The 26,961-nt window shown below is 36.6% G+C and overlaps 1 protein-coding gene across 20 annotated transcripts in view; it reads left to right on the forward strand.

Moving 5' to 3' along the window:
* The window catches only part of EndoA (SH3 domain containing GRB2 like, endophilin-A), a 339,179-nt gene that overhangs the window by 293,013 nt on the left and 19,205 nt on the right, over positions 1–26,961 (forward strand). For 10 of the 20 annotated variants that reach the window (XM_071594195.1, XM_071594199.1, XM_071594207.1 and 7 more), the window contains exons 3-8: positions 13,220–13,288; positions 14,501–14,717; positions 18,028–18,161; positions 19,130–19,205; positions 21,019–21,066; positions 25,163–25,222. In XM_071594195.1, coding sequence (XP_071450296.1) covers positions 13,220–13,288; positions 14,501–14,717; positions 18,028–18,161; positions 19,130–19,205; positions 21,019–21,066; positions 25,163–25,222 — 604 coding nt within the window. The remainder of the gene's footprint in view (positions 1–13,219; positions 13,289–14,500; positions 14,718–18,027; positions 18,162–19,129; positions 19,206–21,018; positions 21,067–25,162; positions 25,223–26,961) is intronic. The other 10 variants (XM_071594209.1, XM_071594211.1, XM_071594215.1 and 7 more) reach the window with 5 other exon arrangements.

Below are 26,961 nucleotides of genomic sequence, written 5' to 3' on the forward strand. Positions count from 1 at the left end.
ATTATATTTCATCATAAATTTTAGGAACACGTCATAATTGTACGCATGCGTAAATGTACTTGCGTTGCCGTTTTTTTAACGGCCTCACCATATGAAGCATTGGTTAACAAATCAGTTACTTTATGAAATAATTCAATTAACTAACCCGTAAAAGTGACCTGTCAACGACAAAAATCATATGCCATATCCAAGCGCCTGAGAATGAGACGTAAAAGTTCTTATTTTAAATTTATATTACAAATAAAAGGAAAACTAATGCATCAGTTTTTATATTTTTTTAAGTTCTAGATTGTGGTTCACGGGATAAATTGTTTGATATGTTGTTAAATTATTAATTTAATTTGGATTGTCACAAGAGTTGGGTGAGCAATTTCGCATTGGTAAAAGAATGCCAGAATGATCTATCTAAGGTATCTTTCTATATAGTGCCATGTGATTATTGAGACGTGGAAGCTTCAGGTATGGATTTAGTCGTGGGAGGCTAATTTTTATGAACATCCCACCTTCAACGGTTCAGCCATCTTTGTTTTGTGTTTATAAAGAGTGCCTGCTAATTTTAAACACAACCGCAACTTATTATATACTAAGCGTTGCCACTACCTCATAATTGATTTGTTTTTCCCTTCCCTACATATTTGAAACCGCCGTCTTTTGTGATACGTCTTCCCTCTCAAACACTCAGAAATTAATAATGCGTGTTAGAGTCCATCGATGGGTAACGATAACGGGGGCTGATTCATATCTCGCGATTTCATCGTGTCGGCCCCGCAAAATCATCGCATCACATTATAAAGAGTGCACCTGGCGGAACGAAAGCCGAAATCCACTCTACTTTCCATTTTGAAAGCGAATGGCGTAAATTGGCTGCGGTCATCCTGCGTCTGGAATTCGTGCCTATGCTAATGAATGCAAACGGTGAGAATTTATCACCTACGGCGATCCATCGATTGGACAAAAATGACCTTCAGTCAGTGGCCTAATACCCGCGTTCGAATTCGCTGATGAGTGCAGGAGTTAGATCCACTTACGATATGACAAACATGTTGTAAACTAATTATAATGTTTCCCGTTTGCTTTCTACTCGGCCCTGGTGATGGCGGGGGATTCCTCACCTGCCAATCCAGAGGTCACGATTTCGATTCCCGCCTAGGTAGGTTTTCCTCCACCAATGGCTTGGGTGTTTGTTATCGTCTTTAATGCCATGTGTAGGGGTTATATGGAAGAAGAGACTACCAAGTCTCAAGCTCGCCCCAATAAAATCAAATAAGAAAGTATGCCGGGAACTGCGGATAAGAACGCACGAAAACTAATTTGAAAATATCTAGTATTTGGTTTTGCCTAAGTAAACCTAAACAAAATAAGAACGAGCTTAGAAGACCAATGACATTCGTAGAGCCTTTAGAGTAGGTACGATACAGCAGATGTGACGGTTATAACTAATGAAAATCAAGTGAGCAATCAAGGTGTGAGGTACATTAGGTCTATTAAAAAAAAAGGTTCCCGAACTGTTTTATTATTAACAAATACTTCACTAGCTAATTATTGGTCAGGGTCCCCCTCAACGTATTCTCCTCTCCAAAGTTTAGGTACACTTATCCCAACGATGTTTCAACTTTTTGAAGCAGTCCTGGAAGTCTTGAGTTCTGACACGTCCGTAATGCTCACAAGATTCTCCGTCGTATTTTTCTTTACCTCTGGAATGGTGGCAAATCTTTTTTTCTTTTAGCGGGGTGTGGGGAACAGGAAAGTCGCATGGGACCAGGTCTGGTAAGTAGGGTGGGTGGAGAAGCACAGCGATCTTGTTTTTAGCTAAAAACCCACGATTTGTGAGAGACGAATGAGCCGGCATGTTGCCATGGTGAAAAAAAGTCGCCCCTTATCCAAAATTCTGTCCGTTTACGCCTGATATTCTCTCTTAGGCGTTTCATAACCCCCAGGTAGTACTCCGTGTTGTCTGTCTGGCCTTAAGATAAGTATTCGTGATGCACAACCCTCTTTGTATCGAAAAAAACAGTCAACATCACCTTGATATTCGGGCGAACTCTTCGAGCTTTTTGGGGGTGGGGGGATGTTCCACCAATCCATTGTGATGAGTGTAAACTTTTGTTTCGATGTCATATCCTCATCTCTCCACTATCCCCACACAATTCTGCAAGTTCCCTGGCAGTTAAACATCGATTTTCACGAATGAGATCGTTCACTTTCTCAATGTGGGGGTCATCAGTCGACGTTGATGATCTTCCGGAATGCTCGTCTTCTTCTAGTGAATGGCTCCCCTTATTGAATCGGGCAAACACTCATAACACGCGGTACGTTTCATCGCATCTTAACCATTAATCTTGGTAATCAACGGGTTTCCGTAAAGGATTTACAGAGTTGCACGTAGAATTTCGCAGAACAACGCTGCTCCTGCAAAGAGTTCATTTTCGCAGATCCAATTTTTCACCGCACTCCACGTGCGCCCCTTAACATAAACGGTAGTTAATAAACTAAACAAGGTATCAACAAAATGGTTGAAGGCGGTTATCCGGGAAGTTTCCGCGGACACAACGCCCCCAAACGGATTAAAAAATAACCAACTGGAGGCGCGCTATAAAAAAGTTCGGGTACCTTTTGAACAGATCTCGTATGTACAAAAGAGGGGAAGGTGCATGACATACAATGAATGGAGGAGCAAGTTTATCAGACTTAGCGGTACAGTATTTCGTAAGGATCATTATTGAATAAAAACTAGTTCCCCACACCTGCCACTCCCTGCCGGAAGCAGCCACGGTGATTGGCAGTACTTTTTTACGTGTTGTAGTTAATAACTATTGAAATAAATAACTTTTTTTAAATAAAATAAACTCTAGGTGTGCGCAGGGGTCAGTTCTTCATGGTAGCGCCTCCGAAAGCAAATAAATTAGCATCGGAGGGTCTCTGTATTTCTGCGCACAAATTTGTTTTACGTGTATCTCGCTGCGGCAGCATCATCCTGATACGGTGTAATGATTATTCTGCAGATCACGCGATGCTCTAAGTCAGTTTTTTCTTCCAACTCTACATCATCGGGTATTAGTGGAGAAGGAACGACGGATCATTAAAGGAAACGTCATTCTGCATCGAATGATATGTTTTTTGTCTCCTGTATGATTGGATGGCCTCGGCAAAGGCCTCTCTGAAAATTTGCATAGAGGCGGACATTTAAATTTTAACTGATAATGACAATATTTGGAGAATATGGATTGAGTTGACAACTATAGAGATCCTGTGAGCTTTGAGAAAATCATGGAGTTATCGTGGAGCAGTTGCCGTTTCTCGCCGTTACATTATAACTGTCCTGCCCAAGTAATCTACTTTTTCGAAAATACATTGCTCTTTTATCAAGCGTGACTGTAATTTCCCGATAACATGTTCCCATTTATCATACTTATCAGCATCCCGCGACCTTTCAATATCTAGTCCGTCCAATTTTTTTATCCTTCTCCCAAATAATTCCTCTTTTCTCCATCCACATTTGGTACTTATTTGTTTTTCTTCCTGATTCGAATTATTTTCTCCATGAACACACATAGAAAGCCTCCGATTTACGCCCAAGCTCTTTCCTTTAAGACCAGGTTTCTGGACAATTCACGGACGCCCTTCGTAACCTTTATTTTCGGTACGCCTTCGCTTAGTGTTGACATCAATTCCTGCCAATACGTAAATCCTGCTTTCGTTGGCGCTATGGTTCTTATGAATCTTTGCTGTTATGCACATTTTCATTCAGTCCAAATGCTTGAGTTTTTCCATCTACTCCAATGTAGTCCTCTTGCGTTATTGGTTAAAATAATATTGAGTCTTATCAAGTCACGTTACTTCTTGGAGTTATTTGAAATTAGGTTTTTTTCATTTTAGCCGTAAAAAAAGGAAGAAGTATTTGATTTTCTAAAATTCTCTTCCTTATTCAATCACAATCCCCATCTATGCCTTAAATTTCCTGTATTGTAGTTGCCTTGCTTACACATTGTCTCCGAAAGACGTAATACATTTTCCTTCCGTAGCATTTACGTTTTACAAGCTGTGCAGTTCAAACCTATGCGTTCACAATTCTTTCCTTTGCCTATCTCCTCCAATTACCTCCGGGGTCCATTCTCAAAAAATTATTTTCTGATGAAAGAGTTATTCGTGTCGTAAGATGCTGCTTTATCTCTCAATTATTCTTACATTTGTATTAGATCGGCTCCATATGGACTCGTTAATGATGAAAATGATGTTTAAATAGCTCTTCGGGCAGCACTGCGAAAAATGCGTCCCTCTAAAATTTCAAATAACCATTTTCATAGATGGCGAATTTGGGCGTAGATTTACGTCGACATTGGGTTAAATGACCACGCAATTCGACTCCTCAAATATTAACCGCGGGATGCGTTTAAGTTGAAGAGAGACCGAAATTTTTCTCTGTACTGAGAGAAGATATGAAGATAAAAGCTTAAAATAGAAGGAACTCTCCGTAAATACGAGACATATACTACCTTGATCAAAAAGTTCCCGGAATAACCACCGTGTGGCGCTCCCATCGTTCCGATTTGAGTTCTGTTTTTTTTGTTAAATTGGTACATCTGTTGTTGATATTCCCTTTAAATCTTAGTGTTATAACTTGACATTTGCAAAAGTTACGTAGCCAAGAGTACATCTATCTCTGTGTGTGTTGGCGATTTTTTACAATTTCAGAAATGGATTTAAATTTGCAACAACGAACTTGTATTAAATTTTGCGTAAAAAACGGATTTAGTGGCGCACGGACGTTGGAAATGTTGGAAAAGTGTTTCGGCAACGATTCTCTAAAAAAAACGGTCGTTTACCAGTGGCACGAGCGGTTCCGAAGTGGTCGTGAGTCAATCGAAGATGATGAACGCAGTGGCAGACCATCGACATCGAAAGTCGGTGAAAAAATTGATAAAGTAAAAGAAATGTTGGTCAATAACCGCAAATTAACCATCAGAGAAATAGCGGAGGACTTGAACATTGCCTATGGATCCGCCCAAGACATTGTGGCTAATGATTTGGGTTTCCGTCGGGTAGCAGCAAAGTTGGTGCCAAAAGACCTCAATTTCATGCAAAAAAGAGACCGTGTTGACGTCGCAAAAGACATGATTTGCGAGGCTGAATCCGATCCCACATTCATCAAAAGGATCATTACTGGAGACGAGACGTGGGTTTATGAGTACGACACGCAATCCAGACATCAGGCAAGTGAATGGCGTTCACCAAATGAGCCGAGACCAAAAAAACCACGTCGTTTTCAGTCAAAAAAGAAGGCAATGCTGACGGTTTTCATGGATTACAACGGTGTAGTGCATCATGAATTTTTGCCAGAAGGCCAGACAGTAAACAAAGAGTATTATTTGGGCGTTATGAGACGTTTGCGTGAAGCAATTCGCCGAAAGAGACCAGAAATGTGGGCAGAAAACTCGTGGATTTTGCACCATGATAACGCACCGTCGCACAGTGCTATCATTATTCGTAATTTTTTGACGAAAAATGCAACAAATACCATCCAACAGCCACCGAATTCACCTGATTTGGCTCCCTGTGACTTCTTTCTGTTCAATCGAGTTAAAAAACCATTACGGGGAACGCGTTTTAGCAGCCGAGAGGAAGTAATGGAAAAATCGCAGGAAGCACTGATGGACATACCGAAAACCGAATATAAAAAATGTTTCGAGGATTGGATCAAGCGCTGGCATAAGTGTGTTGCAGTCGATGGGGATTACTTTGAAGGGGACAATATAGATTTAGATGAATAAACTTGTATTTTTAATTTTCTGAATAAATTCCGGGAAATTTTTGATCAGGTAGTATGTCTGCACTGCACAGTTCAAAGGGTTCTTACAGCTTCCGCTAGAGTGAGAAGCGATTTCAATACTTACAATGGCGTCGTACATTGTGCACGAGTGGCGTGTAATCATCCGCTTGTTATACGATACTTGCGTGGTTTGACCCACCCATCGAAATTCATCGTCAATTGAGTGAGAGACATGCGGCGATGTTGTTGTTGTCGATATGAAAAATGTTCGTTCGTGAGTGCGGCAGTTCGAAGGTCGAACGTTGCATGAGAATGAGCCAACCCAGGATGCCTCGGCCATGAAATACAGTAATGGTGTCGGCTTTATGAAAAATATGTACACCCACACAAGGAGATTATGTCGAGAAGTGAAAAAAAGTTTCAACTTTCTAGTTTAAGGTAGTTTGTTAGAAAAAATTAGGAGACCGTGTCACTTGAACACACCACGTAGTTCCTAGCTCTTACTTACTGTTAGTAAATGTTTCTTAACAACACTTTCACGATGTGCTGATTGTTTGATAAAAAATGCGAGATTTGAGCCGATGCCCTCGACCAGACACTTAAGCGGGCAGAGTTAACCAGTTCATCTCTTTCATTGTCCAGCCGCTGACCTCGCAGCTCCGCGGGACCAAAATGTAGCCGGGGGATTTTTCCGGCGGGAAAGAGCTTCACTCATTTGCGGTTGTTGCGGATTAACCTGTTTCGAGATGACTAATTGCTTGTGTAAATCATCGCAGAAGATTAACGGCTCATTTGTTTGCATTTATTCTCCCTTTCGGTATGTACCCTCATAAGGCTATTAATTAGAAGGAAAATCGCCCGCTGAATGATCACAGAAGAACGATCGTCGAGACATTAAAGGCCATTACGACGGTGCGTTCATCGCAGTGATATTTCATCCTTTAAAAGGGACGCATTTACAACGGGCTTGCGAGTGAACGGCATCGAGACAGAAGCGGTTTGCCCGTCATCAAGAAACTGGATTATCATGAATCACGTGATCATCTGATAGAGCAGAGTATCCCATAAGATATCGGCTGTTGGTTGCTCGTCGGGTCAATCGTACTTTCCAGCAATGAGAAGTCCACGCGATTTACTCGACGGATAAAATATGTATACCTTCCGAGTGGATGGTTGAAAAATAATCGCGAAAACGATTGACCGGATCATTGGACAGAAATCTCCGACCCACTGACCACATGCGTGCCCAAAACGACTGCCTGAGCCTCGTCGGTTCCCCAGGAAGAATATTCTTTGTCGCATTATATGCGTGCTCTTTAGCGTCGTCATAGGAAACCACCCCAAATGAATATGTACATACGAGGGTAATCCCAAAATTGGGATCTATGTTTCCCTAAATAGAAAGAAACGCTTGTTGTCAATAATGATATATCGTTTTAAAGCTTGAACAATTCTCTAATTTTTCTTCATAATCGCCATTGGATTCAATACATTTTTGTTGACGCTGAGGCAGCCAAGTCTATGCAGCACACGCCTTAATGCCTGATTTATGAAGTTAGCATACACCGAGCAAAACCAACCTGTTGAAATTTTCAATGACATTTCACCAATGTGGTGGTTTAGAACACTTATCGAGGCGATAAAATGACACACACGAACGATTCATTCAAGCTATTCTACATTTTTAAAGTTAAGTATCGGATCCAGGTTGTTCTTCACACCTTCGTAACTTCTGCCTGTCTTCATCCTTTCTAAATAACCCACCACTCTCTTCCTTGCTCTGCCCTGCTTACCCAGCCTTTTTACGGGCGTCAGAATATCACTGCGTTTCACTACTATATTTCCTCCATCCACTTTTTTCTGCCTTTTGCACAATCCCCCTTGTAACTTCCTCTCTCAGCACACCCTATTAAAAATCTTCGGTGTTTGTCTTCCTCCATGTCCAACTTATTTCCTCCACCCACATCACATAAGACTCCATCCAAATCTATGCTCATTTTCTTGCAAACACAATAAAAAAGAAAACGAAGAACTCGTTTTAAATATATTTCGTTACTCTTTGTCACCTTAACCGGTGTGTGTGGAATGAGTTTACCTAATAATGACCGCCTGCGTCGAAGCCTGGTCAATCAATGAATAACTTTTCGACAGAATTACTTCAGTGTTTGAACTTAAATTCAGTATGGATAGATCCTTGAAGTTAGACTGAAAAAAAACTGATGTATTTTTTTTGTCTACAAGAGACTCAATGAGGTACAGTACAATTACTCGGGCATGGATACGTTTGCATGCAGTTATCCATCGTCTTTCCAGTCGGGAGTCGATTAGGATGCCCAAAAGAAACGCCAGATTAGCACCACTGTCCCCCCTCCCAATTTGGGGGGACATTAGTCAATGCCTCCCCCATCCCCCCCTAATCATCTCTCCCTCCATCCCATCCATCCGTCCATCGCCACGGCGATTTAGCGTCCCGTGACGGATTCCAGCGACCGCGAGACGCCTCTGCGGAATCTTTTTCCACGATTAACGAACCTGTTTCTCCAGTTCTAAAGCACGCCCACCTCGCACCCCGTTGCTTTACGTAGGCAAGCAGGCTTCCTTCCGCGTGTTGCGGTAGTTTCAGCTGGTTGGATGTGTGTATGCGCGCGTTCCTCTCGCGTTTGTGACCTTGACATAGAGACTACGGGTTTAGCGGGCTCTTAACGGTTGGCCTGTCGGTAGCCACGGTGTTCGTGGCTTCGCCTGACGCTCCGTACGATGAGGGAAGCAGCCAAGTGGGGCGAATGAAATTGCGTTTAGAACGACGGCACCGCCTACATAATTAGTGCACAATTGAAGGAGAAGTACCCCTCTGCGCTTTTCTTTCGGAATATCCATGGTGCTCCCGTTCGACGGTGGAAATTCGTGCGAGGAATTGGGAGGACAAAAATAGTAATTTTGGATTGAATTTAGGGAGTTCGAAATGACGCAGAACCAATTAATGGGTCACTGTAACATGTACTATTGGTTCTGCGGATGTTTTGTCTTGTTAGTTCGGATTTAAAAGTAAAGGAGCATGTAGTCATAGGGTCCATCAAAAATCTACCGTAGGACGGTAGAGTGCCACTAATAATAATGCATACATTTCCTTATCCTTGAGAATTGCAAACACAATATTCAATCATTATCCTTATCATTGAGAATGTCTTTCCGCCATTGAGCGTATGTTCGTGTGTAAAGTCGCTTGAAATTTTAGTCCAGCAAACCGTGGAAAGTAGAGGAATCATACGCGCACATCATTCCAAGAATGCTTGGAATAGTCAATGAGCACAAATTTCGGTACCAAATATGCGTAGAAGTCAGAGAATTACAATATGCTATCCAGAAAGCATAGAAAATTTGGGAAATACAAATTACATTAGTCCTGGAAAATCCTGAATTACAGGGGCATTTAGTTAAATTAATTGAATTTTTAGTTTGTGGAATAATAGATTAAATATGTTAATTTTATATTTTTTAGATTCTAAAATAAATGGATAATTGGTAAATACAATGGCTCAATGCTATTGTATATCATGCAGGGGTCAGTTTGTGAAGCAGGAAATCGTTTGCAGGAAATCCAGTATCAGATTTTCACCAGATTATAAACCACAATTTGTTGATTGTAGACGAGTTGTAAATGATTTAACTGTTAGTCTTCATTGAAACGCTCAGTATTTCATAATACATATAAATGCAATGCATAAAAGGCTCAAAAATTACTGTTTTGCGCCAAAACAATGTTCTCAGATTAGTAAATGCAAGATTGTGAAATTAGACACCCGTCAATTCAAGTGATTTTTAATGGTGAATATATACTTGTACGCATTGGTGAATCAATTTAAATCAGTCCACATGACTACTCTCTGTATTCTATGTTTTAATTTCTGAGAATTATATTTTGTTTATTGCTTAATATTTTCTCATTTCACTTAGCAGGAAACTCCTTTTTTAGAGTTTATAGAGCTAAAATGTGATTAATGGTAAAATTGTATTTTATTGCTATAAAAAAGTCAACGCTAATGTAAAGCTAGGCTAACAAGGTTTTTTAAGGTGTTCCCAGCAGATTGTGCTCAGGCATATATTGAATAAATTGTATAAATGAAATTATCTTCAACTTCTCAATTCATGAACAGTATTGGAAATGTTTTACACTAAATTTTTGGTGCTAGAATATTCATTTGTCTAAAACCCGTATATTTTGAGCTCTCTTCTGAGTACAAATTCTCTCACTTCTATCGTTATTTTTAATTCATGTAATCTGCCAGCTAGGGTGTACCCAGTTGTGTTTAAAACCACGTGTTATTTATTAACCATGAGTTCAACAAAATTAAAAAAAATAAAATTGTTAGAAATCCTTGCGAATCCAAATCTATCACATTCAGTATTTTATAACAGAGTAGTGGCCAAGCAGGTGAGCTGTTGGAGTTAAGTGACTCCTTTGCCCATGGTTTGGCTAATTATCACAGTGGTGTTGTGTTTGTAGCCCCTTCAATTCAGCCTCTCGCTATGTGAACGATGAAATTATCTGCTTGGGATGATGCCAGTTTGTCCAACTGGGTAAATGATGGAACCTTAGGAACTGAAGCATATTTTGACTTGTTCGCTTGACTACAGGGATCCCTATCAATACACTCAATTCATATTTTTAAACTCACAAAAATACTATTTTTGTACTTGCATACTTCACCCATGGGTATCCTTAATTCCTTCTTGGCTTTTTGTCATATCTGACTAGCGTCATGCCATTTAATGTTACATTTGCGCTGTTGGCCTAAAAAAATTCCTCACAGAGCAGAAGTAGATTTATATCCAGAATTAAGAGTGTATTATGATACGTGTTTGATCATTTTCCTTTGCAATTTGGTACGTAATTTAAGTCTGGTCTAAAACGCCTATAGAACATGTTTTCCGTTGATTATATTAAATGGAGATATTTTTTGCACTTTATCAATGGGATTCTATAGCCAGATCTCAGAAGTTTTGACTGTGATGATTCCCGAGTCTTCAATGGAGGAGTTAATTGTTTCATCATTTAAACCAGTTTAATATATAGGTCCTGTTAAAATGTTTCCAGGGGGGATTTAGGGATGGGAGCTTTCCCATTTATGTTCCACCCTGTTCTCCCAACAACTTGAATATCTATCACATTTCACACATCAAGAAGTATAAGTTGGAAAGTTAAATGTTGACTTTAATACCGTCTATAGAACACTTGTAAATTGACTTTTAGCCTTGAGAAATGGGTCCCTCACGTCATCAAAAGATCAACCAGCCTTATGCTATGAATATGTTTTCGCTGATGATAACATGCTATATAATTATGTGCTAATTAATTCGCTTGCAGTAACAATCAGGTGGTTAGGACTCTGATCATTTTGGTCTTGCAATTTTTAATTGAATATCACATGAATTTCCCTATCGACCAATCTAATTGTAAGTTAGGTGGAACAATCAAAATGTAAACACTCACTTGTGTGAACGGTTGGTTTTATGGAACTTTTGAGTCAGTTTTTAGGTGCTGCACCCTGTAACAGTAATCTTCAGCAAGTGGAGTGCTTCACATTGTAACTACAGCCCAGTTTAGAATCACCGGTTTAACTCTTGAGAATTCATCCAATGGGGAATGTTGTCTGCCGGGTGATTTGTGTGTACTGTTTAGAAATATACGTATTGTGTTAAAAGGAAGTCAATGACTTTTATTGAAACAGGGTACTTAGGTTATATCTGCAAATAAGTTATGTGCCAATCTGCCTGAAGACTAAAAGAGAAGAAGTTGGTTATCCTATGCTTAATACTGGTCATATCTTGTTTGCAAATGATTGACCCTTCCCCATCCTTTTAATGAGTGCCGTACACCTCTCCAGGCTGCTATGTTTTGCATTGTATTACACGACTGGTTGCAAGGAAAGAAACCATTCCCTTTGCCGATTTTCCCTTTCTCCCATTGCGAGGCAAATTTAGCCATAAACCTTTGCTCCCCTTGCCCAGCGACAATGACAGCCAAAATCCCTCCGTCAGGCACAAGCAAGTACCCGGAAAGTATTCATGGAAGCTATATTTTCACTTAAGGAGCAAGATCGCATTGGATTTCACAACGTCACCGATGCATTTAACTCTATTTTAATTGGCTCATGTCATAAAGTTTAGCCGCCAAGTTTCTATTGCTCGGGAACACTAGTGGAAAAGCCAAATAGTTCTGTTAAATACAATCCCAATTTTGAATTCGAATTACCACTAAATGCAGAAAAACGGTTGCCGGCACGCAAAAGTCAGCTTTTTTGCGCCAGATTCACCCTATCACTATTTCTGTTTAAGTGTTGATCTAATTGTATGTTTTCTAGCAAAAATGTTTATTTAAAATTTTTTCTTGTTTTCCAAATGAAGCTGTGGACATATATGTCATGACTTGATTCCATTCCAAATGTGGGTTAAATGAAGCCCTTCATTATTCCTTATCCAATTCTCTTACTCCATGATAGCTACAAATCTTGTTGATGTATTTGATTTATTCATCTCAATTGTGGAGAAAGAATTGGGATGGATAGAGGAGTTCATCTTTATCCCTTGTGTTTTTAGCTTATGTACAAAAAGGAATTGTAAGAGAAACATGGTGAGGAATGTGGATAATAATAAAAGAAGGTGAGAAGTTGACCTGATGGGGATATGATAAAGCCTCATGCAGTTAGCTAAGGGATTGAAGTCTTTGCTGAGAGCATTACAGGATCAGTGTGAGAAATATTGTATGAATACGGATCTAATAAAATGAAAGCAATGACAATCTCAAGAATTTTGATTAAATAGTTTAAAAAACTGATTCAGAGTAAAAACAGTATTAAAGCAGTACATTTATCTGAGCTGTATGCGCACAGAAAAAATAGGTATGGTTATAAGGAAGCAATGATGAAATTGAGTAAATTAATTAGTGTGATTGAGAATGATATAATATTTTCATCTAGTTGAGACTGGATGAAAACATTAAGTGAGATGGTTTCAGTTTGAAAACATATTAAGATACCCAAGAGGCTTTCTTTGTTTGGATAATCTCCATCTCTGATCCTGTGGTAGATATATTCAATTAAGTTAAGCCTAGTAATATTTCTTGAAGGCTCTCACAAGGGCAAAGTGTGTGTAAACTCCGGAAACTTGGTCTTCACAGTAAGTGGTTTCACATAAATATGATGCTTTTGAGGGTTGACTTTGGAAATCTGAATAGAGAATAGTACAGAAAATGTCCAACAAACATATAATGAGAGCTAGAGTGAGATGTTACAGACTTTGATAACAAACTAGAAAGAATTTTAGATTATCTGCAAATCTCAACTTGCATGTTTTCTACAAAATTGTAGTACATGACTTGTTTGTCATGTTTTTCCAACTACAAATAAGATTTTACATGCTCTGCCTAATGGTTGGTGTATTATTTTATTGCAGTATATGACTGAGAAGATGGGAGGAGCGGAAGGAACAAAACTTGATGTGGACTTTGTGGATATGGAAAGAGTAAGTCAATTTACAAGGAAGTATATTTCAACTGACAAGTATTGTTTAAAAAATATAGTTAATGGAACAAAAGAAGAGATATTTGGCATTCCAAAATTTGTTAGTCATTATCTTCATATCTTTCAATTCATGTTAAAATTTGATGTTGAAGTTATCAGGTTAATTTTGGTACCTTGCAGCAGGATCTAAATATGGTTATAAAAAATATCTTTAAAAAGTTATTTATGGCTATATTTGATGGGACAATGTATAAGAAATGGAATTTATAATAAACACATGTACATATATTCATTAGTGAGAAATCCTTCAGTATGTTGTAGGACTTAATTTTTTAACCATTATTTTTCATGACAGCCTTGTGCACTAAGTGTAAAATGTGTAGCTTGGTATTGATCTGGAAGATGTAATCCAAGTGGAGCCTAAAAGTGATTATTTAATACCATTCTAAGATCTCTCAAACCTTTTTGCAAATTTTTTTCTTTGTTATTTTCATTCGTGCAAACAGAAAAGTCATCCAAGGCATCTTGTACTTCAGATCATCTTACAAATGCCAAGGAAAAACATCATTGTTCAAAACAAACTCATTAGCATATAGATTTCAGTTTTATGGATTCAAGTAAATCAGATTTTTGTGGCAGGTATTTTTGACCAAAAGAGATTTCAGTACTATGTAATAGCATGCCGGTGAAATTAAAAGTTGATATTTATTATGCATTTATATATATCCACTTGACTATTGCAAGTAACATGGATATGATTAGATGTTCATAAAATTTGATTTGTATAATACATGTTCAAACATATATTGGCTTAAAGTGCCACAAGTATTCAGTCTCACTAACACTTGGAATAGTTTTTTTAAGGACCAGCAGTTAGCATTCCAAAAATTGATTTAATTCACATCTCCTGTCTCTCCCTCTTCTCAGCTAGCCCCTTCATCACTCCCCAACATTATCATCTCTCGTTATCTGCATGGCATATGCCGTTCATGGTAGTAGTAAAAAATATTTTCATCAAGGTTTTTCTGTCTTTGGTGCTCTGTTATGAAGTGATTCAGCACTCGTACATAATACTAGTCTTGAGAAATATGCCAATATCTCTTTTTTAATATGGATTTATTAATTATAATTATTCATGTTTATAAGCTGATAACCATTTGAATTATGGCTATTTACTGGGTTATGCATGTTTGATTCCCTTCCTCATATACAGAAAACAGATGTCACATATGAGCTAGTAGAAGAATTACAAATCAAGACGAAGGAATACCTGCAGCCAAATCCTACTGCTCGAGCCAAAATGGCAGCTGTGAAAGGGATCTCAAAACTTAGTGGCCAAGCAAAAGCATCGACTTATCCACAACCAGAAGGTGTCTTAGGAGAATGTATGATTACTTATGGCAGGAAACTTGGAGAGGACAGTGTTTTTGGTATGTGTGTCCCTGTTAACATATGTGAAGGCTCTAATTAATGCTTTTTATTTCATCATTAAATGTATTCTATCAATGAAATCAGTTTCTGGATGGGCCCTAATTAGAATAATCACCTGCATATCACAATTAACTCATATTTCTACCACCTTGTTTCCTCCCTCTACCCTGGCTATCTACCCCAGGTATTATCTATTTTTATTTAATATCCCTGAACCCAAGCTATCCTCTTCACCATCACATTCTCTTTCTATTACCAAACTGGCTGGTCAAATATCTTTATTTTAAAGCTTTACTATGCTTTCTTTTCACCTTCCCTGAATCATTCCTGGATCCATTTAAACTTTTCTGTTTTATCTCTTATCATTGCTATTATTTTACCTTAGTGGCATGCATCCTGGCAATTCTCCTTACATAGTGCCTCCACTTTTCCCTGACTGATGTTTCTTCATATCCTTTCAATGTACTTTCCACCACATTTCCTGGGCCCAATTAATTTCTTGCCATTTATTATTAAGTGCTTTGTGCCACATTCTTCCCTTTGCCATGTAATAACATTATTCCATTTTCTTCTTTCGTTCTTCCTCTCCCCTTTGATCCATGGCTTCTCTTATTCTTTACCATTCCTATTGTTTCCTTTTGTTGCTTTTTCTATCCCATTTGTAAGATCTATCCAACTTTCCCAAACCATCTACATGACTCGCGTCATTTAAATGCCAAGTTTTTCTTGGTACTCCTTCCTTTTTACTTGTATTAAAGTTTCAAATACCACTTTTAAACAAGCCTACTCCTCCTAATCCTTTTGAATTTTAGATTGCAATTTATGATGACTATATTAAGAGCTGAATCTTTGTCTACCTCTGGGAATCTATTTGAGTTAATGGTGGTGTTCTTAAATTCATCTCAAACCATGTTATAATCAAACTAGCACCTACTTGTTTCTCCCAGCATCCTCATTGGTACTGACGATGCCTGTGATAATGTTTGAGCCATGTATTAGTTATTAGCAAGCCTTTTCCCTGAATTCTTCATTTATTTCTCTCCATGATCATTTCTGATTGCTAAACCATTCCCTTCTATCTTGTTCCATCCCTCCATTCTCCAGAAACTGCCATCAAACTAGCCAAAATTACTATTAGGTGCTTCCGTCCTGTCATATTCCCAATTATGTCTTCAAATTCTTCATAAACTTTGTTTATTTCCTCCTCTCAATGACTACGTGTCACCTGGATTAACACTAGATTGGTCAAGTTGGCTTTTATCTCTTGCTTTAGAATACTATCCATAACCTTCTCAATATTCACTGCCAGTTTCTAATTAAGTTTTGCAGGCTCTTCTCCCCCCTTCTATCAAATATTCTGTAACTATCACTCCAGTAATCCCACTCTCTCTCTCTCTCTCTCTGGCTCCAGCTCACCTCCCACAACCCTTAAGCATCTTAACCTTCTTTCTCCATTTTATTCTTTTTCTCCATTTCTCTCTCTAAATGCTTTCTATTTTACCAGTCCTTAACATTGTCTAAAAATTTCATGTCCCTGCCCAAACCATGTCGTTCCTCTTCTGAGTCTTATTTTCCCCTGCTTTCAGCTTGGTTGTGCAAGGATTTCGTGTGATGACAACTGTGGAGGCCTTGCCCCCTTCTGCTGGGAACAACACCCGCCCCACTGGGTCAAGTCCTTTCATTGACAAAATTCATTATCTCTTTGTTCCCATCCATATTATAACAGGAAAGATAATTGAAGTGGTTTCCAATTGCCTTCCTCAATAGTGTTAAAATATGACAACATCATTTAAATGGCTGCTGCACTGGGGTCAGATGCCTTTGCAGCCACTCACTGAGGAACTGCATGGACTACCATCTGGCTCCTACTCTTCTGCTTAGGTGACCCTTCCAAGAGCTATTATCATTGGCCCTGCCAGTACAGCTCTAGGGATCAACGGAATGTACAACCCTTTCTGCCACATCAAGGTTGTAGTCCATTGGAGGGTTATTTAATAATAATTCAGTTTCTTTAAAAAAAAACGAACACTTAACATTTTCACCTATGCATTTCCACTGCCGTAGTCCTTGACTTTTCCGTTGCAAGTCTAGCTTTGACTGTGTACCTCTTAGTATATATTCATTTGCTCTTCATTAGCTTAAGTTCATATTCTGGCTCTTAAAATTCCAATGAGCCAAAGATATTTCAAAATTTAGGCATAAACATGTAATTTTTTCAAACAAATGTTTTTCTGCAGAAATCTAAGTGCCACGCTACACAAAATTTAAAATTTTACTTTGTTCATACATGTTTGAAATACACTGCTAGATTAATCTGTCTAGATAGTAATGGTGATATGGCATTATAAGAAGGTAAAGCTATTGGTAGAGCCAATGGAGGCTAGACCTGGCCATTAACTTAAAATCAAATTGAAGTCTAATTGTAATATGGTACCTTCTTACATGATTTTTGGCCTGATCAATCAATTAGCAGCCAGTCTTAGCATGAAGAATTGTCTCTTAATATTATTAGCAGTAGTCTGCGTACTGGGTTAGGGTAGGTTCGATGGACCCAGGCCCTACACACTGCTGTACTTCCCCTGAATAACATGACCCGAATCATCCTTAGGTCCTATACCACACATTACATTAACTCTTTCTTTAGCATTGTGTACTTTCTACCTTTCCTCCCTAATACTCTGCCTTGTTTTCCTTCTAATTGCCATCTTCAGCATCTCATTTGTCTTGCATTATCATGTGGATCCACAAATTCTACTTGTTTTAGATTTGCCCTGACAACCTTCTCTTTCCCCACTATGCCCAGTCCTCCCTTTGATTTTTTTTTCCATTCCTCCTAGTGCCAACCTCTAAAAATCCTCCAATTTAAACGTATCCTCTTACTTCAATGACTAAGTTTAGTTGCCAATAAAGAACTATGATCATATTAAATTTTTCCTTAGCCTTTTCGTTTCAATTTTATTTAAGATGTCCATCATTTTTCTCAATATGGGTTTGGAATATTAGAATGACTATAAATGATGTGTAATAAACTATAAATATATGCATTGCAATAATTTGGGCTTACTCTCCCATGGTATAACTGAATAAAGAAATTTTAAAGACCCATCATTAAGTAATGCCATGCTTTTGACATTGCCTTTGGGTTATTAACCTACTAATTAAAATTTTGAAATTGTAAATGCTCTTAGGGAATTAAAAATAAAATAATCATTGTTAATAAAATTAGAGTGTGATGCTTATGTCATTTTTTCTATAATTCTTCTGATATTTTCTGAAATTACAAATTTTGATTTTTCAATCCTTTCACAGCTCTTGCACTTATTGAAATGGGTGAGTCAATGAAGCAAATGGCAGATGTAAAGTATTCATTGGATGATAATGTTAAGCAAAACTTCCTGGAACCTCTCCATCACCTTCAAACAAAAGACCTCAAAGAAGTCATGGTAAGTTTTAGAATGATTATTTATTCTCTTAAATCTTGAAATTTAGATTTTTCATTTCTGTCTGGAATGGACATGAAAAATATATTAATAAATTAATGATTATTTTCAGAAAACTTATATTGATTTTCAGGCCAACTAATTTGTTCATTAGAGAAGCTCTCCGGACAAAATAAGATAAAATAAATGGTTAGCTTGCAGATTTTCCCTCCCTCGGCATAAGTAGTAGCAATTTTTGTTTAAAGAAAATAGATGACAGGTTCCTGAAGAAGGAGCAATATATGCACTATTTTTAATTTTTTAAATGTTTCAAGTACATACTTGTAATTTTTAATAAAGTCTCACCAAATAAGTGCTCTGTTATTTAGAGTTTCTTTTATGAGACTTAATGTAAAAAACTTAGACAACGACTAACTGACTCAAATATTACCCCTTCCATTGTTTACTCTGGGTGTAGTTATGCGTTTTCATGAAATACTTTTTCATTTAACTGTTACGCTCTGAAAAAGTGTCGCACTCACTTTAGGGAGATAGATTTTAGTATTCTTCGACAACTATTTAGGAGCTGAGTGAAGCTGTATTTTATTCTCGCATAATTTTTGCATTTTTATGCAATTCTTGTTCACTTTGCAATTCTTTTACAATTTCCATTAGATTTACTCTGTACTTGATTATGTAATATTCTCTCAAAATTTCATGCCCCCGTACCTCAAGATGGAAGTTTAAATTCTTATTGCGTATTTTTGCCATGAAAATCTCACTACATGCGTACATTTTCTGATCGTGGAATAATTTGAATCAGGAGGCGCATTTATTTATTTATTTTCATTAAAGTGCTTGTAATAAATAGGTTGGGACTTCATGTAGGAAATGTTTCTCTTGACGGCTCATCCACTTGATAACTACCTTGAGTGGAATTTAAGAAAGAGATATGTACCTACTTACACACTGAAGTTTTGTTTCCTTTATAGCACCATAGGAAAAAATTACAAGGGAGAAGACTTGATTATGATTGCAAGCGCAGGCGGCAGGCTAAAGGTAAAGAAGGTGATTTCTTTTTTATATTGACTCTACTAATATATATTCAATTCTAATTAATTATAGTTTATTAATCCTTAAAAAGATTTTATATTTAAGAAGGCAGTGGCGTGGGAAAATTTTACTTTGGCAAATCATTTGAGAGGTCATTTTTCAAGCTTTGGTTGGTTTGAAGAGTCATCATTAATTTGGTGACTCTATTATGGAAGCCTTAAACATTCTTATGTGAGTGTATTGATAGAAAGGCTGTAAAATATAAATTCTTACGCCTCCCCATCTTTTTCTTTGTCTCCAAGTTCCCATCAATTACATTTTCAACAAGTAAGTGTTAACTGCTTATTTTTAAATCCAAGCAGCTTGCCAATGGAATTGGTCTTTTGGTTGATGTCTGTGTAGGGTATGCCTATATAAATTACTTTTACATGTGCATAGGTAGTTTGATGTTTCCATTGCCTCCTCTTTAGCAAGATATTGTCATTGAAATAAATATCCTACATGCAGAAGGTTAGAAAATACTCCACATTTAAAAAGTGATGGAATGTACTCTATCCTTTAAGTTCTAATATGGACCGTAAAAGAAAAGAAGTCACATGGATGATCATGATGAAACAAAGTGTGGTTAATTCATGCATTCCCACATTCTGTTTAGAATTTTTCGATAGTTTTGGTTACTTATGGAACGATAAAATTGAAAATATGAGACCATGGTAAATTAATTTAAATAATGCTGCCATGTATTAATTTTACTTCATATATGGCATACTGGTTGATCCACAAGTCATTACAAATACTTATAAATCCATCCTTTCATCTATGTACATGAAGGACTTCTTCACGCTGGAATAACTAGGTAACCTAGCATCTCAGCTACATCTATGCAAAATGCTGTAATTTAGACAATGGAGTATTTTGCACAATATAAGAAGCAAAGGTGGTTTCCCCGAGAGGTACTTTGGTTGTGCAAAATGGCCCATTAGTTTTGTAACAAAGCTAGCTCTATAATTTTGGGGTCATTATATCTGCTATCAATTGTTGATATTTGATTCAGTGATAAGGACACAAGTTATGAATGAAGTAGATTGTGGGCTTACTTACATGTAAGAATTTAGCATTTGGACTGTAGTTGCAGTGAAAAAGGTTTTCAAAAATTCCCTTTTGAAGACCTTCATTTTTATTCCTTCTTAAGTTTTCTGAGTGAAGATGTTTTCAATTATCAAAGAAAACATTTGTTAGCTTTTGCCATCTTATTACAGAAAAAATGTCAAATTTAAGTAAGCCTTTCTGTTGTTGCTATCAGTCTTGACTATTTGGAAATTTATCTTAAGGAATGAAGAATGCAAGATATCTTTCCAAACACTTTTATTTCAGGTATGGCCAGCTTGGATACATAGGCGTCATCTTCATGTACCTGTAGATGATGCCTATGAATCCAACTACGTCATTCCTGTTATAAAAGTATGGAAAAATACCTTGTATTCTTCATTTCTATAGACTACCTCCTGTTGTCATGCATTTGAGACAAATGCAATTGAAATTCCTGTTTTGATGGTGCATAATTTTTAGAATGAAAGAGCACCATTAATATTTGCATTTTATGTTATTACGTTGAATGAACTATATATGGCAGAAAAAAAATTCATTTTAAAATATTTGGATAGGTATTCTTGTTGTTTATGATAGTGGGAGTAAATTCCTTCTGATACTTAGCCCTAAAATTGTTGAAAAACAAAAGTCGAGAAGATTTTTGTATACTTAGTTTTAGTATGTAATCAGACACAGTTGGCACAATGAGCAACCCAATCTGGGAAATATCTTCTTGTAGTATCAACTTTTCCTGTTGGTGCCAGTCCACCTTCACAGTTCCAACACAGTGAGTTGTCAATTTATGCCCTTCTGTTTTATCTTAATACTCATTTTTTTCAACTGTCTCCATGGTATTTAATTGTGCAGCTTCTACAATTACCCACTTATTTCACTTATTCACTTTCACTCTCAGCAAAAAAAATGCACACACAAGTTACAGCAAATCACTCATTAACATCAACTAATACCAATTTTCTTGATTGAGTATTAGGTATGAAAAATCTAGTTAATTTCAATTGATATTGACCAACAAAATCATGGAATACTGGAATAACCATGCATACTAATAGAAATACAAGAATAATCCCAAAAGGAAGGTCTCCAAATTAATAGAAAAAGGAAAGTTTTTTATCAGTAATTGATGGATCATTTTAAAGATTGTACATTTATTTATTTTCCCTCAATAATGCCATTTAAGGCAATGCATTTTTGGAGGCATTAGAGCAGTTTTTGTCTGCTCATGTCATACCAGCTCACCACCATTCTATAGATGAACTATAGGACCTCATCTTTCACCTCATCATCATTACTGAAAAGCCTTCATGGTAAATTTTCTTTCAAGTTAGGAAACAAGTGTTAGTCACTAAGTGCCACGTCCAGATGATAGAGAAGGTGGATAGTGATATCTGATCCAAGCTGTTAGAAGTGAGTGATGGTATGATAGAGGACATGGAGGCGAGCATTCTCATGGAGAAGGGTTATGCCCTTGCTAAACTTTCCTCATCTATGGTTCTGAATCACCCAATTCTTGGTTGTTTAAGTGTCTCACAATAACTGATAGCATTTATTGTGGTCTCAGTAGCCATGAAGTCAACAAATAATACCCCATTTTGATCCCAAAACATAGCTGCCATGATTTTGCTTACAGATAGTTTGTTTGAATGCTCTCAGCTTGGGCAGAGTAGAATGTCACTGCTCACATGATCACTGTTTGGCCTCACGTATGAAGTGGAACGCTCAGGTTTCATCGCCCTTTGCAAGCAACGATGATGAGATCCAATGCTTCCTCAATGACTTGGCTAGCTGATATGACATGGGCTTACAAAACTGCCCTAGTGCCTACAAAAATGTGTTTACTGAAATGGCAATTATTTAAGAAAATAGAGGAAAGTTCAAGCTTTAAAATTTGTTTCATTTATTGAAAATAAATGTTGCTTTCTAAATCTAAAAAAATTGTAGAGCTTCCTTTTGACATTACCCTCATATGCGATAATTTCCCACACTTTTTTTTATTGTTCCTGATCAATTTCAACAGTGTAGTGCCATTGCCTAGGTACAGGGTGTAGTTTTACTTTGAAAAATGATAATGAAATATTGAAATTAATCAAGATTTAAAAAAATGTTAGGAATTTTAAGGAATATATTTCTTTTAGCAAATATGAATTATTCCAGTTAGTTGTTTCAGTTTCTTCTTCCATCCCCCAAAGGGAATTCCTTATGAAGTTATTGTGGCTCCATTTATGTAACGTGATTGACCATTGTTAAGGGCTATAGTACATTCTACTACTTGCATAAACTAGATGTGCTTTTAAGAACACCAATTTCAAATGTGTGTGACACATTCATGGATATGATGGAAAATTTCATAGGGAACTAAGCCAAAGGAGACATCCATGAATGGCTCTAAATTTGTAGAAATTGCATATTTTTTATGTGAACCAGTAATATGTCATTTGAGGATGTTTTTTTGTATTTTCTGAGATAATCTCACTCTATTCTGTATGCCTGTCTCTGTAAGACTCTTCCAGAGCTGTATATATAATGAACAAATGGACTCTCAATGTAAAACTTTGTGATTATTTATTGTGCATGATATTTAGTTGAAATTTACTGAATTTAATTTTTATCTTTTCTTCTACATGCATGAACTATCGTCTTTTTTTGACCCAAGATGATGAGTATTAGCAGGCTACTTCTATATCTCTGCATGAACCACTGCATGATCAAATAGGTGGTCTATTTTCTTGTCATACAATATTATGCCTTGCATTTAATAGTTTTCCTCAAAAATTTGCCTTGCATTTATTAGGTTTTCATTGAAATCTGTCTTGCATTAAGTTGGTTTTCATTGAAACATATCTTGGATTCATTACGTCTTTGTTTTTAATCAGGCTTACCTTATACTCAAACTGCTGGTTTTTGCAGTTTATGGGGTGTGATATAATGATTCATAATGTCTTGTCTTTTTCTCCAACAAACAAAATTGGACTAAAAAACTCCGAAATTAGTTTTAATGGATAGTAAAATGCTTCATTTTTTCTACTTGAATGCCGTAAAGTTAGTAGGTTGTTGCCTACCAATAAGCTGATGTCAATGTAGTATGCAACAAAATTTTTAATGATGCAATTTGAAATAGCTTCTCTTTCAAAATGTTGTAATTGCAAAGTATGAATGTGTGGGAATTAACAAGCTCAGTTATAGCACTAAATTTGACGCCAGTGTTTGACAGAACATTTGTGGCACTCACAATCAAAAACAAGCATCTACCAATATGTTTTACATAAAACAGAAGTGCATATCACTCCCTATACAAGCCTCCTCAGCCAACTACATCTTACCTATCAGATTGCTTTCCATGCATAATAACTACTATAATTAGTTTATTTGTTATGTAGCTTATTTAGTGTTCTGGTTTTACTCCCCAAGTTTTGGAAATATTGATGGTTTTTTTAAATAAAAAATAATTAAGTAGTGAAATGATTGGATTATGAATAAAATCTGCATTATTTTTCTCATTAATATTAAAACTTTATTTCAAAGCATTTTCACTTGACCATGATTGGATTTTTTTATGACCGAGTGAGCCAGAATGCTTTGTAATAAAGTTTTAATAATAAAGTAGAAACATTCTAAGTTCATTCATCATCCATGATGAAATCTTTCTATCATACAACACGTAAAGCAGTAGTGCTGACTTTTAAAAAATCCTGTACATCTTTTGGAGCTTCACCATGAACTATTAGGTATTTTGGTGCTTTTTCTTACTACTTGGTCATTATTCATTTTGTTTGATTTGTAAGCAGATAATTTTGTTTATTTCCTAGATTTCCCTTTTTTCCTTAACAAGCAATTAGTATACAGAAGTGTAACTTTGAATTAATTCAATTATATTTTTTTTTATCGACTTCATTATTCCAATGAGTAATGCACTCTCAGGATAGCATGAAAGAGTCAGATTCAAGTGATGATGCATCAGGCATGTGTGTTGTGTAATGGATTTTCCAGATTTGAAATTGCAGTGTGATATTACCTAATCTGTGAGAGTGCTAGAATTTGGCAATCTTTAAATTTGTAAGAGATGATTTTGAAAAAATAATTATTTAATTTTTTCATACTTTTAACAAGGGTTTTTGTTCAATTACCTTGAACCTTCAGGATTTTTATTTGAATCTTCTACATGGATAAATGTCTAAGAAATGTACAAAATATAAGTGAAATGTATCATTGTTGTGTTTCCATTCAAATCATACTTCACACGTACCCCAAGGCTGAATTTTATAATATCAATTAACCCAGTAGCCTTTTAAAACCCCATTGTCTGTTGAGACAAGTGAGAATTACACCACTTTGCTGTAATTTTCCTCCTCTAAAATTAATACCTGCTTGGAGGAATATCTCTTGAGGATTCTAATGTAAATAAAATCCTGATCCATGAGGCATTTGCAAAAAATGAAGTGTCACTGTCCATTAGATCTGTCATCATAATTTAATCATTTTAAACGAGCTTTGATTCTTAATGAAAATCCTGTCAATCGTATATTATGTCCCACCCTGCATCACAACTCTGGACATAGTAATTTTAGTCTCACTTTTCACTTTGAATGCTCCATACATGAGTGTAGTTAACAGTTAGAATACCTTTCACCAATCATTCGGACACCCAACCCAATCCAATGAAAACCGTAACCCATGCTCAATTCATTTCCTTTCCTCCCAATCCTCATCACTCACACCATCCCCTCTCAAGTTCATAATTCATTCCCTATCTCCCACTAACACAGGTATTCTATTTTATTTCCATGTGTTTCGTGTATGTTATGTTGTTGATGTGTGCAACCTCATGACAACCACAATCACCAACAAATCAACCCCTAAATGGGCAGTCAAAAAGGGCACAGCAACTCCCAGTCCATATGGAAGCCCAGCAAAATCGCCCTCGGGTGGTATGTTGCGTTTTATGATTGCAATACCCCTCTTTCCTTGGGTTCCTCCTCCCTTCCACCCTACCATCTTCTTTTGCCTTGCATTAGAAACCTGCAGACATCTCTTTATCTCCAAACCAGACTCTGTCCATCCATGGAAAAGTGTGTAGGGAGGGCAGTAAAGAGCGATGATGATTTGTAATTAATTTTGTTGAGCCGTAGCACTGTCAAAATAAAATAAATTGATGGTCTCGTGCTAAAGGGTTTCCCCTGTCGACACTCTTGAACTCCTTTACAATTCACTTGCAGGTAGCTAAAACATTTATGATTGTTAAGTTTTGCTCCGATTTTGAGCCCTTGTTGACAAAATTTTTCCCATTCTCTATTGGTGTCATGTCAAATCTATCAAGATGGATGGTCTAGAATTGCAGGATATTCTTGTCTAATCCATAAATGAATATTTAATCAATGTATGCCTTATTTTATGAGTTCTTATTTATTTTATCAGAACACCAGAGTACCTGGTTTTTTCTGTCTGAATCCTAATGTAAACTGTAGTTATGGGGGGCAGAGCATTCATTTTGAGGAGTGGAAAGGGTGAAATTATTTGAATTGGTAATTAAAATTTAAAATTTTTAGATATACCTATGTAAATACATAGTTTGTCAATTCAGCTATTTAAAAGGGAGTAATTTTCAATTGCCTAATCATTAAATAAGTGTGCTACTAAGTAAGTCATTTGTATTGAAGGTACTAAATCTTCACATACCTTGGCAATTAAATTCAAGAATAGACATGGTTGGGTTTATTTTTGGTTCATAAATGTTTCAAATTAGGAAGATTTACCAGAGATTTATGAGATTGTCTTAATGGAATAAAAAAGCCCATTTTCTTGCATTTTCTGCTTGCTAAGTTTGCAGTCATTAAAATGTACATTGATAGTGTATTTGCCAAAATGTCTTATGTTCAGCAAATCTCATAAGCCTACCACAAATTGCATCTGCCAAAAAACGTGATCATTTAGAATACTGTTTAGCTTTAATTCAAAGAGCCTGCCATTCAAATATTTTCAAGGTGATTATTTCGCTGATATCATGTAAATTGAAAACTTTGGTGTGTTTAAAGTAAAATAAATTTTATTGAATTCATATTTTCTTTACCCTATTATCAAAAGGGACCAAAATAATTGCACCACCTTTTTAAAAACTATATACTCTCTAAACATTATGTTAAGCCCATTAAACTCGCCTTATTTAACTTATTTATTTTACTGAAGTAATATTGAATATCTGAATTATTTCCCTATTGTCCTTAAATCACATGAAATCAGTCTTCAGTACACAGTTAATCTTATGGCATATTAGTTCTATTATTGAGAACAGCATTTATACATTTTTAATTGCATTGCTCACACCTGCGGGTCTATTTAAAACCCATGCAATGGTTTTTGGGATTTCATCTAGGAAATTCTTAAATGAGTTGTGATTTAGCAATTAATTTTGGAATGGCTTGCCTCCACCCCAAGCAGTTATGCCAACACCACTGGTTAACAAAGTCACTCACTGAGCAAAGAGGTAGTCTCTTCCTTCTTTTGCATATACGTAATCATTCTTTTGTTTGCATAATAAGATAACTTCTGCATGCTGTGAGTATGAATATTGTCTTGCATTTAATACAGACTTTTAGCAGGTACTGTTTGCTATCCCCATGCAATGGCTAAATAGGTGTGATATATCTAAAATTAAAAACACTTTTTCCTC

Source organism: Hetaerina americana, unplaced genomic scaffold, assembly GCF_022747635.1.
Source record: "Hetaerina americana unplaced genomic scaffold, ioHetAmer1.1.p SCAF_6, whole genome shotgun sequence".
NCBI classification, from domain to species: domain Eukaryota; kingdom Metazoa; phylum Arthropoda; class Insecta; order Odonata; family Calopterygidae; genus Hetaerina; species Hetaerina americana.